This window comes from Orbicella faveolata, unplaced genomic scaffold (assembly GCF_042242905.1).
Source record: "Orbicella faveolata isolate gen_17 unplaced genomic scaffold, um_ofav_v1 contig_46, whole genome shotgun sequence".
NCBI lineage: Eukaryota > Metazoa > Cnidaria > Anthozoa > Scleractinia > Merulinidae > Orbicella > Orbicella faveolata.
Window position 1 is genome coordinate 23,711,158 of NW_028301576.1, and position 18,843 is coordinate 23,730,000.

General features: G+C 39.5%; 3 protein-coding genes across 6 annotated transcripts; 2 read left to right on the top strand and 1 right to left on the bottom strand.

Annotated features, from left to right (window-relative positions):
* The first annotated feature begins 62 nt into the window (after positions 1–62).
* Positions 63–4,291, top strand: LOC149098991 (uncharacterized). 2 transcript variants are annotated; one of them, XM_089277383.1, is made up of 2 exons: positions 63–1,021; positions 1,920–4,291. In XM_089277383.1, the coding sequence occupies exon 2, from the start codon at positions 1,927–1,929 to the stop codon at positions 2,641–2,643; it is 717 nt and encodes a 238-aa protein (XP_089133509.1). In that variant the 5' UTR covers positions 63–1,021; positions 1,920–1,926; the 3' UTR covers positions 2,644–4,291. The 2 variants fall into 2 exon arrangements, with proteins under 2 accessions (XP_089133509.1, XP_089133510.1); XM_089277384.1 differs by lacking the exon at positions 63–1,021 and adding an exon at positions 1,207–1,274.
* LOC149098992 (uncharacterized) lies at positions 4,016–7,937 on the bottom strand. Of its 2 annotated transcripts, none has more exons than XM_089277377.1 (2): positions 7,661–7,937; positions 4,016–6,919 (listed from the first exon to the last, which is right to left on the bottom strand). In XM_089277377.1, exon 2 carries the CDS (start codon positions 6,879–6,881, stop codon positions 4,440–4,442), a length of 2,442 nt encoding a protein of 813 aa, XP_089133503.1. In that variant the 5' UTR covers positions 6,882–6,919; positions 7,661–7,937; the 3' UTR covers positions 4,016–4,439. The 2 variants fall into 2 exon arrangements, with proteins under 2 accessions (XP_089133503.1, XP_089133504.1); XM_089277378.1 differs by having other exon boundaries at positions 7,572–7,937.
* Positions 7,938–8,031: 94 nt separating this feature from the next.
* Positions 8,032–17,217, top strand: LOC110047732 (uncharacterized). Of its 2 annotated transcripts, XM_020753471.2 has the most exons (5): positions 8,032–8,091; positions 8,208–8,353; positions 8,587–8,882; positions 12,893–13,020; positions 14,763–17,217. In XM_020753471.2, exons 2-4 carry the CDS (start codon positions 8,237–8,239, stop codon positions 12,984–12,986), a joined length of 507 nt encoding a protein of 168 aa, XP_020609130.2. In that variant the 5' UTR covers positions 8,032–8,091; positions 8,208–8,236; the 3' UTR covers positions 12,987–13,020; positions 14,763–17,217. The 2 variants fall into 2 exon arrangements, with proteins under 2 accessions (XP_020609130.2, XP_020609129.2); XM_020753470.2 differs by having other exon boundaries at positions 8,044–8,353.
* The last annotated feature ends 1,626 nt before the right edge of the window (positions 17,218–18,843 follow it).

Genomic DNA, 18,843 nt, shown 5'->3' on the forward strand with positions numbered 1-18,843 from the left:
CGTGACTCTTTCTTTATAAGCGGTGTTGTGTCACAAAAATTCGATTTATAAGGGTTTGTATGGGAACGCAACGGTTTTGCTTTAAAAGTCAATTATTCTTATTATTTCAAATCTACTAACCCTGCTGCTGTGTTGTATTCTTTGTTGTTTGCCAGCTAGCAGCTCCTCAGGCCGATGTAACGCCGATGTAACGCCGATCTAATGTCGACAGCCAATGACAATGGTTGTCGAAAAATCGATACTGACTACCCCCGTCGGGCTTATTATAACTAGCCAACTAGGAATTGAGTCGGCTGGATTATTTTCAGTAGATTTATTATCTTCGAGCGGCGGGCACTTCGGAAATCAGTGTCCGGCCTTGTCTTTCTTTTAGCAGACTTGTGGAAAGCCACACAATGATAACTCGCCGAAATCGCGTTAGATATCGGCCTGAGGAGCTGGCAAACAAAAAACAATGCGACACAGAAAAAAGGTAATTAGATTTTACTCACAAAATATAAGACTAATTGACTTATATTGAGCAAAACCGTTGCGTTCCCAAACAAACCCTTATAAATCGAATCTTTGTGACACAACACCGCTTGTAAGAAAGGTAATCTGATAGGGAGCTTGGGCTGCCTGTGATCTGATTGGTGGCTACATAATCGACATGTTAATATCAAACTGTTCACGGCTTTTTGAGTTTGCAACGATGCACATCCCTTCGTGACTATAATATTAATCATCTTCATTTCCATACTTATTGAGCTGAGATGACACGGCAATTTTAAGTTAACGATTGCGTTAATCAGACAATCGCGGCACCCAATCTGCAAGGCATTACCTAAAATAGATAACATAAAGTAATTAAAGCCTGGAATTTCCCAAGAACACTGAAACACTCGATGTAAAACCACTATTGTTGCATGCCGACTGTGTGGCGATATTAAAATCAGGAATTGCAAAGCATAAGGTCTCTGAACGATCGAGGACATCGGGGTGAAGGAAACAAAGTAAAAACACACTGAATTATTGACTTCAGGTGAGCTATGTCTAGAAATCTATTGTTTACAACGAAGGAAACCAAAGCCAGATACTTATATTTTATTTCGTGTAATACAACGTCTTTGATATTTAGAAGCTTTTACCATTTTTAATACAATACACCGCTCAGTGCAAGTGAATTATGTTGTTAACTCTAAATCGAAGTTCTTTGTCGTATAGAACTACCATCGATTAGTCCTAAGCCCAAGGAACTTACTTCCAAAACCTTCGTTTGCCAAGCTATTGCTTATGTAAGTTAAATAATACGCTGTGGCTCTATGACCGGCAGCCGGTCAAGGTTCTAAGCGGAATAAATGACCGGCAGTGAGACAGTGTGAAGTAGAACAACTAACCGTGGTGCTATTTAGCCTAAAGTGTAAAAAAGTTTTGACTGACGGTCGTTTAGTCTGTTTAAAACCTTGACCGGCTGCCCGTCAGCTAGACACTTCGTAAATAATAGTTCTAGAAATATTACAGACCCTTGCTTTTGCTGGACAACGCGAACAACGGAAGAAATCCTGTAAATCACATAACTTCTTAGTAACCTGATTCAAAGATAACAAAGAAACGAGCTGACCTGTACGTTTCGCTCTCTTGGCAAACAAATAGACTGGAAGTGATATTAGCCTAGAGTCTTTCAGACATTCAAATCTATGATGCAAACATTGGGTTAAACGCTTCAAAGATGCATTCGAAGCAGATGCGAAAATCTTTGACGCCACTTGTTCATCTTAGAGCTTTTAATTTTTCAAATCCAATTAGCCGTTACAAAGACATCTCCGTTGTTTATGCGATCTTTGCTTGCATGATTATAGGTGCCCTGAGATGGAAATGTTTGCGAATCATTTTCAGTTTTGTTTTGTTTGTTTGTTTGTTTTTTTTTTTGCATGTTTTAGAAAAGGCATGGGCTGTTGCTGTGGAAAACTCGAAGAGAGAGTTAACGAAATGTTTGAGCCAAACCAGATAATTGCAAAGGAAATCTTCTGGGCCAACCTTGAGTATCAAAGATCTGTTGGCTGCTGTCAGATAAAAGGAAGCGGAGCCCTGGTTTTGACGTCAGATATGCTGTGGTTTAATTTACTTTGTCCAGATAAACAGATAGTAATGCCACTTCGGATGATTCTTGCAGTCCGAGTTCGTCGAGGGCTGATTGTTGATTTCGTCGATCCAACCTCAGGGATTGAAGATCGGGTGATCTTTGAGTTAAGGAAACCTCAAATTTGGAAGTTGCTCATTGAGGCAACCAAGGGAAACTATTTTGGAGAACTGGAAAGACGAGTTAGTCAGAGATTTGCAGAAAGCAGGATAATCACAAAAGAAATATTTTGGGCCAATCTACAGTACCAAAAGTCTGCCGACCAACACCATCAAGTCCAAGGAAACGGAGCTCTAGTGTTGACTCCAGATATGCTGTGGTTCGCTTTACTTCTCCCGGATAAACAGATAGAAATGCCTCTTCAAAACATCCGTGATGTCAAAGTACATACCCAGCATAGAAAACCACCTTTGTTAGTGGTTAACTTCCTCGATGAAGATCAAGTGATTTTCACCTCAAAGGATCCTCAATCTTGGAAGAGAATGATCGACGAGACCATTCAAGGTGGACAAAATCGATTATGATTTTATCTCCGATTCACCTATATATGTATATGTTTACCGCCTCTTAGTTCACTAAACTTCAATTAATTTCGAGTTTGCATATTTTATGTCAAGCTTAACGAAATAATATATAGAGCTACATGTGCAACTCATTAATTTCAAAGACGCTTAGTGACAGAGATAGTTTATTAGTTTGGGGTTTATAAGTGAAAGGGGTTAAAAAGGCTGCGCGATAAACATGCCGAACAGCGTTCCTTGACTCTCGACATAGGATGGAAAGTCTCCAGCTTTAGAACGAATTTGTTCTTATGGAAAGACCTAAACAAATAATCCTCGATCCAATCTGTGAGGGATGTGGGAGTCATGGTGCGAGTTTTGTTTTCATGACTGAAATTTCATGATATTCTGAATTTTCTCGATCTAACTCACGATCATCGATGCTACAGGACAAGAATCGGAACTGGAAAAGTTCTGCAGTGCATGAAATATTTTGTTCACTGTCTTAGATCTATTTATTTGCCGAAGGGGAAAGAATGTCATTGATATCTCTTGGCCAGGATTACATTTATGTCATTTGGAATTAAGAGAACTTGTAGTTTTCATCCGTTTCGTGAGCTAATGTACACCCTATTATTCTGGCATGGTATGAAATAGCAATTCTTTCGAATGGCATATTATGGAATAACCCATTTGTCACTTGTATTTTTCTGGGTATACACACTGGTCTAAAGTCTGCGCACCGGTATGCCGAGAAAATACAAGTGGCCCGTACCCGTGGAATCGAATATTCCATCGTACACCACTTGAAAGGGTTGCACAGTTAACTAGTATGTATTGCTACTGATTTTATTTTTTCACTTCGGCAATGTGAAACTGCGTTATGAACTATAATATCAAACTTGATCTTAGAGAAAATAATAATAATTAACGACTAAAAAAACTGTTCTCAAAGTTCCACAGGCTTTTGTCAGATCCGAGGGAACGGAGGGCCAGATATTTTGGTTTACTTTAACTTGCCTAAGTAAACAGATAGAAATGCCTCTTCGGAGTATTCCTGCAGTCGAAGTTGGTCGCAATCTTCATTGGAAACTATATTCAGGGTTGATCGTTGATTTACTCGATCAAACTTCAGGAATTGAACATCAAGTGATGTTTGAGTCAAGAGAACCTGCGATGAAGCATTTTTCAGTGCCGTTTTTCCTTCTTCTTTCACTCACCGATTATGGGTACTTTGTAAAGCATTCGTGTAGGAACGGATAGGATACCCCGGCTGAGTGTCACGTGCCATAGAAGAAAACAAGTCAAAAACTTAAGTCGGGTGCAGCAGAACCTTAGCTGTTAAATAATCGTGGTTAATAGTGGCATTGGGATAACAATAAACAATTTCCAAAACTATTATGAATATTTTTTATTAAATCATATGACAAGACGCTCTCAACAGAAATTTGGTAAAAACTGACGGAGGAAAGTAGAGATTACAGTAGACTGTTTACCAAGGATTACAGGATATAGCTTTTTACTACTATTCTCTGTCTAGAAAATGTACTCGCGGGGTACGTATGTGCGTCATATATATGCCAGGCATGATGAGTATTAGTGCCATCGTTAGACAAAGTTTTAGAGTAGACATATTTTTAGACAACGGAAAAATAAAAGAGAGTGTTTGTAATTCTGTGATGGTAATACTAAACGGAAGTGTTATGATTGGTTAATTGTTATTGTTAAACTCGACCACGGAAATGTCCTCCCGCGAGCTCGCTCATGCCTATGGAACCACTGATCTGGAAAGTATTAAAATCATTGCCTTGCTGGCTCTCTTAATCCCCACCACATCCACCTCCACAACCACCACCACCACCACATACAGCTCCTCCTCCCCCTCCATCACCGCCACCACATCCTCCACCACCCCCACCAACACAACCTCCAGAGGCACCACAGACACTGCCACCTGTACTGATGCATCCGCCACCACTACATTCTCCAGATTCTCCACCCACACACGCACCCCCATGGCCACAGTTTTCATCTCCTTCGTCGCCTTCTTCCACGGATAAACCTCCTCCTGCATCCCCCGTACCACTAGTATCGTTTGGGATATCGAGGCCTCCATATCCCGGTCCAGCGTTACAATCGCGAGTCTCATCCTTATTGAAGTCATACCATCCATCTCCCTCAGTGCTACCGTACACTGCACACGCATCTTCTCCTAGCACGTGCTTGAGGTATACGTTAGTTGGCACGGTGCGACAGGAATATCCAGCTACCTGAAATATGGGTGAGACTATCGGTGATATTGCCGGTCCCACTTGGTCACGAGGGGACGATTCCATTGAGCGTTTAGGGAGATAAGGCATGCACAGAAGGTAAAGAACAGCGACTGACATTCCCAAGGCAAGCGCCTCCGGGATAGCTTGAGCATGAGGAGAAATGTCAATCTTGCTCTTCCTCAGGTCTAAGCGTATCAAAGTATCGGAGTTCACTTTGATAACGTAGATTCCGAGTCTCGACTTTTTGACAACGCACCAGCCTGGTTTGCCAGAAAGTCTAAAAATCCTGATACCGACGAATGCCTGGCGTCCTCTGCTTATGCTTTCCTGTGCAGAATGTTCATTCTGCCATTTTCCGATGCACACTGCCCAGTCCTTTTTCCCGCGAATAAGCATGGCTCTTTCGCCCTCTTCTTGATTCAAAACGATCGACTTCTTTGCATCTTGGACAGCATCCCTTTCTGGCAATGAGCCTGGGTGGATCGTGTGAGCTGAAGCCACAAATTGGTCATAGAGACTGAAAATTTCAACGGCGGATATCACACCTGAAGATGAGTGGACAATGCGATATCTGAATGCTTCTCTTTCTCTCCAGTCAAGCACTGACTGTGTAGCGGCACTGCAAGGTAACAACGGCTTTGCCAAATCACTCGGAGACAGCATGAGTTGCGGATGGCAGAGATGTTTTGATGGGTGATCTCGTTCGTGGAAGGTGCCAATTCTCACTTTAAAACTGTATTTCTTGATAGCTGGGGGGTTTATGGTCATTCTTAACTGTGTAGCGTAACGACCCTTATCGTCATTAAAGGGAATTGTAACATATACATTAGACACCTCCTTGACTCGAGTAGCATCCAGATACGGTAAAACACTAACAGTGGCTTGGGTGACGAATTTTTTTCGAAAAACCATCTTTCTTTGGTATATTCGAGCTGTGATCATGTGCAGTTTGTTATTGTCAACAGTAAAACGCTTAGCTTTCAGATTCCTCACAACGCGGTTTCCTTTGAAAGCATGAGATAAAATTTCTTCTTTTCTAGCACCATCTATTTGGATCACAAACGTTTTCTTGTCCATGCTGAATGTTTCTACCTGGAGAATATCTACTTCGTATTCAAAATGTGCAAGTGGCGCATACAGCCACATGGGAGTCGGTGGGCTTGGATCGGGCGGATCACCTCGATACATGGCCCCAGACTTGGAAAATTGTAGACCTGCCGCCTTCCACAGGGCTCGTGTCTCCATCTCGGAGTCATTCAACTTGGACCCCGGACTTCGACTTGTTGGCGTATCATCATGATGAAGCAAACGTCCAAGAAAACGCGTGCTTGCTTGCTTGTAGTTCACCGGGTGCAGTTGATGGACATGCCAGATGAGATCAAAATCGTAGCATGGAACAACGAATACTTTAGGATTACGTTTCTTCAGGCGTACGTGGTGTTCATATCGGTCAACGGCTTCCTGCAGAAATTTAGTGTCTCTAAAATGAGGTAACGACACTTGGTAAGAGAACTTTGATTGACGGTAACAAGCCTCTTCTAAATCGTATTGGATCTTGGACTTCTTGTAAACTGTCAGCACATCCAACGACTGGTCCAGATCGATCTCAAAGGGCTCATCTGGGTATTCCCTTTCCCACAGGTACTTCGCTTTCTCGAGACCGCCTTTTCTCTGCAAGGGATCTAAAGGCAAATGATCCACTATTTTAGATACACTGTTGATGCAATCCTGCTCGTAGTAATGCGGTGCCAACATATGCACATGCCATACCCAAGCAACATCTAGGGGAGCTGCAAGGAGCGTGCCTCTATAACCTTCTCTGGCAGCAAGCGGCAGCCAGTAAATCTCATACCGTCGAATGGCGTTCTTCAGAACGGGACCCTTGTACAAGTTTGGATGTTGGTCTACCAGTCTCAGAAATTCCAGCTCATTCTTGGCAGCTTGAACGAGATCTAGACCAAGGTTTTGGCAAAATGGATCTTGATACATACTCTATGTTTCTGTGCCGGATAGAGCGAGGTTTATGCCTGAAGTAAATATGAGAAAATGCTGATGAAAAGAACAAAAATAACTTATTGCTGCTTTACAATCTCACACTGGACTGAAATTTTCTTTGTCATTCCAGGACTTCATTTGATTTGGCGCATTCCAAGCAAACTATTCGATTCTGTAGTAAACGATTTGGAAAGAAAACGAAAAACACGTTACGGCGTGACTCGGCTCCTTGTTTCCGGTGATCCGAGTTCAAGCCTATATTTACAATGACAGTTTCGTTGCGTGACATCGAATATTCTTGATATGTTTGAGAAATATTATTTCATGTAAATAACATGCTTTTTCGTCAGGAGCGCTACAGTATTTTTATCAGAGCAACACAATACACAGTTCTACAAGAACAATACTTGTCTTCCTGCTGTCTTTGATCATGACAGCTTGCAACACGTTCCCAAGATGCATGAGACCTTCGGCGGGGCGATGAAAGTCAACTCGAGCCCACATATTTTAAATTTTTGCACGAAATACCCAGTGAATATTTTATGAATTAACACAACGGTAAAGAAAACAGAAAGCAAACGGAATGTAGCGAGAATTGGATAAATACATAGCTGGTACTTGGTATAAACAGGTTTGGTAGCATAATTCGTCAAGAATTGGCTTCTGAATACTGAATAAACTAACCTTTTTTAAAAGTGCATAATTTCCATAAATGTTTCATCTCATTTCTTGTTCATTACAAAGGATCTTAAGTTTAACGTAGCATTACTGACCTTCAACTCGATGATAATGACCCAAGAATTACTGAAAGAGTCAAGAAATACGAATGTTCGTGACCTGCCTCCGATTGTGCGATAAATCTAGGGGGAGGAGAGGTTAGCAACCATGTAAAAACCCTGTGGGCTGGCGTGTCATTAAACTTTCGCTTTAGAAACTGACTTTAAAACGACTTTGACTTCGCGAGAAAACAAAAATTTTAATTCCTGAGAAATAGCCAGGTCTATGTTCAGTCAAAAATACAGGACTAAATGAAAAGGATTTCGGACTAGTACGATAAGTGAAGACTAAGCGGGGAGGGGTGCGCTGGTGGTAATTTAGTGGAGAGAAAACTGGGGAACAGAAAGTAACGGATATTTCACGAATACTAATGGCGGGAAATCACTGGTCCATTCATTCTTCAAAACCACGCTGTTTATTTAATACGGTAACCGATTTTAACTGCGAGACTGACCGTGTCGTAGCTTAAAATCACTTTATAAAGCTGCTCCCCTGGGTAGCTTGGTATAGATCAAGTAATGTCCTCGGAATTTGCGATTTCAGGGCAGCTTTTGAGCGCCGGACGGGAACAAATGTTTGCAAACAACTGTTTGAAAAGAAAGCTCGAAGTCGCTGGGAGAAATGGCTTCTCGGCTACAGAAGACCACGACATGAGATTCCAAGATCACGATTGTAGTCTTAAGAGCGAGGTAGGCTCGTTTGATTTCGAAAATTTTGATATGTGAAAACTGTAGAAATGTTGTTTACCAGATATTTGATTGCGGCTGGTTGACCTTCAACTTCCAACGTCGGAGTCACGATCGACTGAATTTTGTAGTTTTTTCGTTCTGTTTCGAAGTTTATCTTTCATTTACTACCTAAAAGCTAAGGCCAGTATATCTTACTCTAACGCATTTCCATTTTTCTTGCTTCTTTTTCGCAGAAAAGACAGCGATTTTCCGACTACTCAGACTCCATCGGTGACGTAAACACACAAGAAATGTGCACAATTAATCACGTCTCGAACGTCAACAATGGCGGTATATGCACAAGTAATGATCATGATGGAAACTGCATTGGAGCTGATTCTTTACTGCAAAATAATTTAGAATGTCACATACCAGACGGAGACGAAGAAACCGTAGAAATGGACTTCGAATCTCAGAGTGTTGATACAAATGGTTGCCCGCCAAATTTGAAAGATGAAAGCATTTCGCCGGCGAGGGAATTTTTACAGAAGTAAGCTTTCTGTAGGGTTGTTCATTAATCTGACTTGGCGAAGTGAATTTCATTCCTAGTAGAAGTTGTAAACTTCACGTACAATGTATACATGTACGTAGATGTGTATGTAGATGTCTCTTCCAACCAGTTTAGACTGGTAAAGGTAACTTACCTTGTAGTAGTACTATTAATTAACTTGTAAAGCTGTGGAGACCTGTCGTAATTATTCTGACTAGTCTGTCCACAGATGTTTATTTTTTTTATAAACAATTATTGGATGAGGTTTGTGATATCCACAATAATCAATTAAGCTGAGGTAGGGGTTATCGGGCAAAGCTGAAGGCTGAGGCTGATAACCCTTGCTGAGACCTTGATTACTCTGGATGTCACAAAAACCGAATCTAATAATAATTATTGTTTTATTATACATTGAACAAAACAAAAAATGGAAGTCATGTTTGTGCTTCTTTACTGATGGCAAGCAACACAAAGCGCGTAAACTTCACATGATTACCTTTAGAAATCATGCACCACAGTCATTTGTGACATGATTACCTGTGACCATGAGTGTCCTTGACATGATTATTGTTTATTATATGGCTTGCTCTGTGAGCGGGCAAGATGAATTAAATCCTGCGCTGTGATTGGCTACCCAAGCGGGTAAGATGGAGCTATCTTGCCCGCTCGGGACTACCCGCTGTGTCCCACAAGAAAAATTTCTCCGAAAGCCATATAATAAAATTTAATCCTTTATTGACCAAGCTTGTTCGGTCAAGATGGCTGGATATTGGCCTCGTTCTTTTTTTTGCAGGTTTATGGACCTTGACTCCGTCTCGGTCCATAAACATGCAAAAAAAGAACTTGGCCAATATCCAGCCATCTTGACCGAACAAGCTTGGTCAATAACCCATACATAACCTGCAGCTAGATGATGTCACAGGTGCTGATTCCGAAAATTCACCTTACGCTTTTTGCCAATCAGAAAAGAGATAGTGAGTTCAATGTAATATAATACAAATTATTTTTCTTCAAGCGTGAGAGTGATGTGAGCACCGAGTGCAAGAGTAGCTGTGAAGTTGGTAAAAAAATTAAATGTCTGTGGACTTCTTTGTAAAAAAAGGATGCTTTTTAGTCTTCTCACTCATGTCATCATCTTCATAGAAGTCCACAGACCCCCTATTTTTGTCTTTTCACAGGGCCACCCCTTTGCGTTTGAGCTTTTTTCAAATCCAGTTAATACTTTTGCTAATGCCAACTTCCTCTGTATCAGATGCGTGCTGCCTGCATGGAATCATGGTAGTTTTATTCACCAAAACATTATTATGCAGTCTGTGAGATGATGAATACATTCAACTACCATGATTTCCTACAGGCACATCTGATAGAGGGAAGTCTGTGTGGACCATGCTGTGTGTACATGTATAATTTCCTGAGAATAGATGTCTTACTAATAATTTTACACTACCGATTAATTGTAAGAGATAAAATAGGCATTAGCTGAATCAGCCCAGTCGGAGTTTATACCAGTTCCTTTAGAATTAAGCCATTTCTACTTCCCTGTGGGAGGAATGCTAGTTCATTGCAGGGCTACCCTCCAGCATTCAATTTGCCAGTACCCATTTATGCACCTGGGTGGAGAGAGGCACTGTGAGAGTAAAGTGTCTTGCCCAAGAACACAACTCAGTGACCCTGACCAAGGCTCAAACATGAAATCTGGAATCCACTGCACTAAGCATTAGAGCACCCCTCCTCCACCAAATCTCAACAGGGGCAAATATTTTCATTAAATTATAGTTGAAATTGAACTATGTATGCACATAATTTTAGGTTCTTGTGTGCAAATTTATAGATCATGTTTTTGACTTGACATATGAACTTGCCACTAGAGAATCTGACCAGTATTTCCCCAATGTGGACCTCCTGCCTGGGCAAGACATACATTGTTTATAGTGTACAACTAGCATATTAGTTTGTCAAACAGAACAAGAGCATACAGTACACTGGTTGGCCTGTTGAAAAATCTTTGAAAAATCTTTGAAATGAAAAGGTCTAAAGTTTGTATGGACCATGCTGGGTGTACATGTATATGTATAATTTGCCGAGAATAGACGTCTTACTAATAATTTTACACTATTGATTCATTTTACATGTAAGAGTTAAAATATGAATTAGGTGAATCAGCCCAGTCGGAGTTTATACCAGTTCCTTTAGAATTAAGCCATTTCTACTCCCCTATAGAAGGGATGCTAGTCCATTGAAGGGTTACCCTCCAGCATTCAATTTGCCAGTACTCATTTATTGACCTGGATGGAGAGAGACACTGTGAGAGTAAAGGGTCTTGCCCGAGAATACAACTCAGTGACCCCGACCAAGGCTCAAACACAGATCACTCAATCTGGAATCCACTGTGCTAAGCATTAGAGCACCCCTCCACCAAATCTTAACAGAGGCAAATATTTATTAACTTGTTAGTTTAAATTGGTGCAGTTGGGTGTGCCTTCGTTTTAATGAATTTTTTTATCTTTAACTTAAATAATGTTTTTGTAATTGTAATTTTAAGGACGTTTACGCAAAAATGTTCTATTCAATAGATTTTCTTCAAACTTCTACTGCAGACAGATGATGAATTACTTGTTTCAGAAATGGAAAAAAAAAAATTGGGGGTCACGGACTTCCTTTCAGAGATAAACCGTGTGGAAAACTAGTCTGATTTTGAAAAATTGGAGCACGTAAATCAGCATGGTCTCCAGGCTTTTTAGCTTAAAATATCAAAGATGAATCAATGGAGACAAACTATCCTAGCAATATTTTGTATAAGTGAATCTGTGGTGTTAATAATTGCAAATGTTGCCAACGTTTTCACAAAACTTAACCCTTCGAAAGGCATTTGAAACCGCCTCACAGATAAATGAAGAGCTAAAAAGAACGGAATTTGATGGTACATTTTACAAAAAATTCAAACTTCTAATCAATAGCTTTTCTTCATTTTTGTGCTAAATGTAGAAAATCAGTAGAGAAAATGATCCATCAAAAGAAAAATAGGGGTCACCGAACTTCCAAGATCATTAAATCCAGGCAAAGCTATAGCAATGGCCACCTGCCGTCTCATTGTTCATTAATTTTTTTAGTGTGCGCTAGATTTGCGACGTGGCATGTGAATTTGCATGCGCGGTAAGGATGTGCAAAAACAATTAGCGTGAACATCCTTAAGTAGTGGCAGTTGTGATCTTCGATCATTTTAAACCCTAATGGTACCGTTAGTTACATTTTTGTTTTACTGGAACTTTTTCATGTTTTAATTCGTATGATGATATTGTAATTTTCAGTAGAAGTGGTTTTAATTTTAATTACAACCATTATAAAGTGCCATTGAGCTCTGGAAATAAGCGCTATATAAATTCATGTATTGTATGGTATTGTATCGTATGGTATTGTATCATATCATATCATATTGAACTACGTATGTGCACTTGGGTCTTGTTCTTTAGTGTGCAAATTTATAGAGCATGCTTTTAAATTGTTGTATGAACTTGCCACTAGAGAATCTGACCAGTATTTTGCAATTGATGTGAACCTCCTGTCTGGTCAATACATATATAGTGTACAACTAACATATTAGTTTGTCAAACAGAACAACAACATACATGTACAGTACACTGGTTGGCCTAGAAGATTAGCTATGGAATCTACATGTACTTGTTTTGTTTTTATTACTAGTATTTTTGAACTGATAAGACTTGTTATACACTTCCGAGTAGCCAAGTGGCTATTGAAGACACCGGACACAGGGTGTTCATTAAGGGCTGGGCACTGGGCAAATGACCGGCTGTGAGGATGATTTTGCCCAGCTGGCTTAGCCATCTACCAGAAAGTTCAGTTCAAATACTGTAGTTTTACCTGCTTGTTAAACCAGTTGCCACCCTGCTGAGAACATTAGTGAAACCCCTGCAGACATGAAAGGCTGTTTTGAGTTATTCTATATTAAACCATGCACAAAGTTTTTGTTTATTTGTTTGTTCTCTATGCAGACACAGGCCTGAGTATCAAATGCATTGTATTCCATCGTACTGCCACCCAGGGGGACTATGGGATGTCATGCTGGAGGTGTATCATGGTCTGTAGAATAGTTGTTGGATCTAAATTTCCATGACTACAGGTAAAGTTACAAACCCTCAAGGCGATTCCTTGGAAATAAAAGTTGTTGAACTATTTTTTTGAAACTTTCCTGAATATTCCCCACCAAGCACTGTTTTGAAAAATACAATAAAAAAGATAGTTTGAATGCCATGCTCTCAAAAGAGATTTGATGGGCCAATCGCACCCCATCCATGCCTAATCACGTGCTTTATTTCATCCGCTCACAGGAAGCAAAGTTTTTTAAAGAGAGACTTGATAGGTAGAAAGTCCCATGCATATCAGTACAATGTAATAAATAATTTATGGAATTGCATGCTTTGTTTTCAAGGTCATAATTTGCATCCTTGAGTAACAGAAGATAATTTGTACACCACAATAATGTAATAAAAAATATAGATCACCATACTGGTTTACAAGAAAACAAGCATTTATTCTGCTGTTGAGCTTACATGTAGCTTGAGGGAAATTTCTTGATGTTGTGTTTGTGCACACTTGTGTGTGCTCTAATGACGCTAAAATCATTCGAAGTAGGGATGTGCAATGCAATGCAATGCAATTCTGAGGAATCACCTTAAACGTGAGACTCCTGCTGATCAATCGATCCAGGGTTAGCTAGTGCCATGTTGCAAATCATGTTCTGTGGCAAGACATGTTACTTTCACTCAGCACTGCTCTCCAGTCACTTGTATTAACCCATTGGTGCCTGTGCCAGCCATAACTGGTCATGACAAGCGCTCCGCTTCTGAGGTGATCACCTTTGACCAAAATTGGCATCACTTACACTCAAGATCTGCAGGAGGAAACAATGTTTCCAGTGATACCCAGATAAGAGTGATTGGGTCAATTGAGCCTGAAATATGCATGAATATGCCTAGAAAATTGAGAAAAAATTCAGAAAGAGAAAAACTCGGAGCAAAATTTCCCTTAACTACACTGGGCCACTCCATGTTAAGAATTCCCCATCGTGATGATGCCTTCTGTGGAATTCTTGAACTGGAAACAATCACAGTAGAAGGTCAAAAACTGTAGCTAAAAGATAAGAAGAGGATAAAAAGGAAAGGTGAAAAAATATATTAAAAAGTGTAGGTCACTTTCTTTCAAAATTTGGATTTGTGCACATGCCTGAGCAAAAATATCATAAAAGTGATGGTAGTGGAAAGAAAGGCATGCTTTCAGGATTGCAAAATTAATGCTTTTTTTGAGTAGATTGGAGCTAACTTAGGTCATATCCATGCTGAAAATTTCAAAAATGCCTAAAAAAAATGCATTTTTTGTCAAAAAGCCCGGGTGTCAATGGGTTAATGGTACAGACAAATTTGATGCTTTGGCCCACATAGTTTCTTATACAACCTTCATTTGGGTCATCACGCAATCCTCAGCATTGGAAGATAACTCTGATAGGATACAGTAGCATAGGAGACTTAAGTTTGCAATGGTCATGCAGCTCTTTTCTCCTTAAAGGGCCTTTGCCACAATAAGCTTAAAATGTCTAAAAAGACACTTATAATTATAGGGTAAAGGGTCTTGGCTCTGCTGACTGCCTGCATGTAAATCTTTGTGGCTGATGAAGCTGTTTTAACATTGAATATTAAACACAGCCAGGAAAGTTAGGGTATACATGTCTAGATCACTGACAAAGTTCAAGACAAAGTGACTACAGATGGGAAATTCCTGTTTTTTAGCACATAAATGGCAATCAGAAGGTGATATGCTTCTGTGGCAATATATTCAGTTGAAAATCAGTCTCATTTTGTCTTGCAGGTATCATGGCAGAACAATGTACATGAGGTAACTAACAAAGGAGAAAGAAAGAAAATTGAATGTTTTTTACGTAAGTAAAATGAAAAAAAATAATAATAATAAAATAAAGTTATACTTGTTAATTATTGTCCTACAAAGCTGAACTTAAAAAAGGGCAGATGTTTTGCATTAAGTATTTTAACAAAAAAAAAACACACACACACACACTTTTAAAAACAGGCCTGGAGCCTGACAAACTCTGCAATAATGTTTCAATCTTTATGTTGCTGTGGGGAACATTTATTTATAAATAGCCTTTATTATTTTATCAATCATTATAGTAGAGCTCTCTCTGAAGGAGATACATTAGAGACCTTGCATAAGGTAATCAAATGGTAGTCAAATGAGCTCCTGTCCCCCAAAAAGCATATAATTATTTTTAATTACTGTCATACGCAAGTCTCCATTAAACACAAATACTAAGGTTCTTGTGTATCTCCTGAAGAGAGCAACAGCTATGTTTTCTACAAGCAAATTATCTTTAGTACTGTAGAAATTTAGTTGCTGAGAAGAAAAGAAAAATAATGGCAATGATAAACTGCTGTTTATTTGTATGCTACATCTCACTGACTAGATTCTTAACATATTCTCACTACTGAACCTCAGTAACAGGACTTTATTGTTTGAATATCATATCATTCATTGTATCGTTTTACATGTGCCTTCAAATCTAAATTATAGCCCACATTTACATCAATTTGTTATAAAAAGATTTTCAGATTTTGAATTAATATTGTGTGATCATAAACAATATACTGGTGTATGGTGCTAGTCTTATAATAACATTAAGATTAACTTTACAGATTATTATTATTCGTACATTGTATCATGAACAGTGTTGCGGATTATTGTAAAGACCAAAATGCATACAGGTACATTTTACCAATTTTCTGCCATGTTCTTAGAGTCAATTTATTATGCATGTCTATGTGTGCTAAAAGAAATACGTAAGTTATTGTTGTACAAAAATAACACTTTTTTGTGATCTTTCTTATTTGATTCTAAATTTTTTATTATTATTATTTTTATTGGAAGATTTTATTATCGTTCAACTTCAACATGAAAATAATTTACATTTTGTATGTCAGGATAATGTATGGATTTTGTAAAAAAAAAGGAAGGAAAGAAAAAAGATGCAACTTTGCTCTTAGAACAGATAAGTAATTTATAACTAACAAATGAATACATTTCCTATGTAATATTTTAGTGGTTACATTATTAAACTAATATAAGTGGGTATCTCAAGATTTTGCCATAAAGGGTTAAAATGAATGTTTACTTGCTGTGTTACGTTGCATTGAATAATATTTTCTCTCTTTACTCCAGAATCTAGATGGTCGATCCTCCAAAGAGATCAATTTTGAATTTTTGAACTGAAGGTGTATCAGGAATGCATTTTGACAGTGATTTTGGCAAAGAAGAACTCTTTCATCATTACCAATAGGTCCTATACATGATCCGGTCATGTGGTACAAATCAGCCATGCTGGGATGCAGGTTACAAAAGAAATTCGCATTAGTTTAGCTTGAGTTTTCTTTGTTTAGGATGTCTCACTGTAACTTGCATCCCAGCATCAAGCATCATGCAAAGGGCCTATTAATTCAATGTGTTGTTTTGAGGGATGCATCAGTCCCGGGGGGAGGGACACTCCCATTTAAAAAGGACAGGGGTACTCGTCAGAAATTTTGAAAAAACCCTATGAGGTAAAAGCTCCCGCTGTGGACCTTCTGAGGCTAAACACATTAAGAGGTACCAAAACCGCTCTTTTTTTAGTTCTCTAAAAGGTACGACGAGCACCCTATCCCTTTTATATGTCCCCCCCTCCCCCGGGACATCAGTGTTCCTGAGTCTTGGCGCGATTAATACAAAGGGTCATGGTGGGCATGGGAAGCAATGTGAGTACTCCACCCTAGACAGTTGTACATTGTAACACACGTTCAATTCGTCTAACGTCTCCTCAATCTTATGCTTGCCATTCAACATACGCCAGTTCAAACCAGAGACTCCTTTCAGAATGGCCCTAGAGGCACATTTTAACATTCAACAATTTTATTTATTTTTCTTTTTTTTTTTTGTAAGAGTATCATGCACAGCACAGTATTACATTGCACTATATTAACATGATCACCTGCACCAGCACTCCGTGGCGGGATGGGCAACCTTTGCCATGCATAAATGTAAATGTAAATATTGTGGTATCTGACTTATTTTATCAACGCAAAGTTCTGCAAACCCCTTGGGGTAACTTTGTTGATCTGGAAAATTTTATTGTAATATCCATTCTCTCATGAGTTTTTTTTTATTTCTTTATTTACAATGTACTCTTTGTAATAATTTTAGATGCTTTTCCATATCATCTTCATCTGTCTGCTTAGCATTGTATATAGTAGGTGTTGTGACAGGAAATTAGGCTTTTCTTTTCAAAATTCATCAACACAGTACATCAAGGGCGCTTTCCATTCGACCAAAAATTCTGAGATTTCCGGTCCGAAATTGAATGGAACGGTAAAAATTCCGGGAAAAGTTTTCGAAAATTTAGGAATACGTTTTGAGTGCACCCTCTGATGGAATTTCCGGAATTATCGAAAATTTTGTGTTCCATTCGCAAGAGATCTCGGGTTTGCCACACTCCAAAGGAACAGCAGTATTTGTTTTTCTGGCAAAATTGCGGGCCTCCCAGATGAATTGCCAGTTGGAATCCGTCCAGTGTCCATTATTTCTTGTGTCAATATCTGAAACGTTTCCTTAGTCATCCGGAAATAGTTTTCGAACTTCCCCGACAAATACACTGGAATAGTTACTTCGAAGTACCCATTTACACGAGTTAATTCCCTCCGCATAAAGCAGACAACTACAGCCAGAAGTATTACGTCGTTGTTGCTATCGAGAATGGTACGGGGGGGGGGGGGGGGAGGGAGGGCACTGCCATATATGGGCTATATAGGTATGTGCCGCTGTGAAGGGTATGGTTTTCAAGCAGTTGACTCTAGGATAGGGTATATAAATCAGAGCGTTTGGGTCTAGAATAGGCTATCATTTTCCCCAAAACTGACTAGTTGGTTGAAGATTTTATCTAGACTAAGGAAACCAGGAATTGCCACTCAAAAATATAAAAAAATCAAATCGGCAAGTTTAAATTTACGCAAATCAACCGCAATAGTGTCGATAGATGGGGGGATTTGGGGAATTTACACTAGTATAGGGTAGCAAAACTCAGCTGAACTAGCTCTGGTATAGGTTAAGGATTCCAGGGACCCAGCGGTACATCCCCACCCAGAAATTCCCAAAGTACTCCCCCCCCCCCCCTGGGAAATGGTACAACTTATTGTTTCACAGTCATCCTGCTCTAAAGCGCGAAAATGTTCAAAAAGACCGCCATTTTCAAACACAACAAAGTTTCACCCAGCATGCTTTGTGTTGCAGAGCACGTGACCTCGAATTCTGGGAAGCGGTCGGACGCGTTCCATTCGACCAGCGAAAATTCCGAAAATTGGAACCGGTGACTTTTGCTGAATGGAAAGCGCCCTTTGTTCTCCTTTGCATGACGCAAATTTTGTTTCCCGCTTTGGATTTACTCTTTTTTTAGCTCTCGGCCTGCAGCTGCCGTATTATAATTTCTGGTGGAAAAATGCAGCAGGAAGGTAGGCGGAAATTAAACATGTGGTCTCGATGGAAGGAAATGCTGGACCATTGCTTATCAACAAACTCGAGGTACATGGGCTATATTCCCAGGTATCGGGACCAATAACCTTCGAGTTAATGACCTAAGTTTACCTCAATCCGTTGATGTTCCCGTGGTCTGACCTAGCAGCCCGGCTGCATGCATCTTGCACCCATGATCTGCTCCAGTGGGGCATCTTTTTCACAGGAAATTCATAAATTGTCTAATAAAACATCGTGAAATATGGAAGCAAGGCCAATTTAAGCACTAAAAGCTGTTCGATTTCTCAGAATTGGTAGAATACTCAGGAAATTGCTCAGAAAAGGCAAAAAGTTGTTCGAAACGAAAAAAGTTGCTCGAAATATGAAAAGTTGCCAAGCA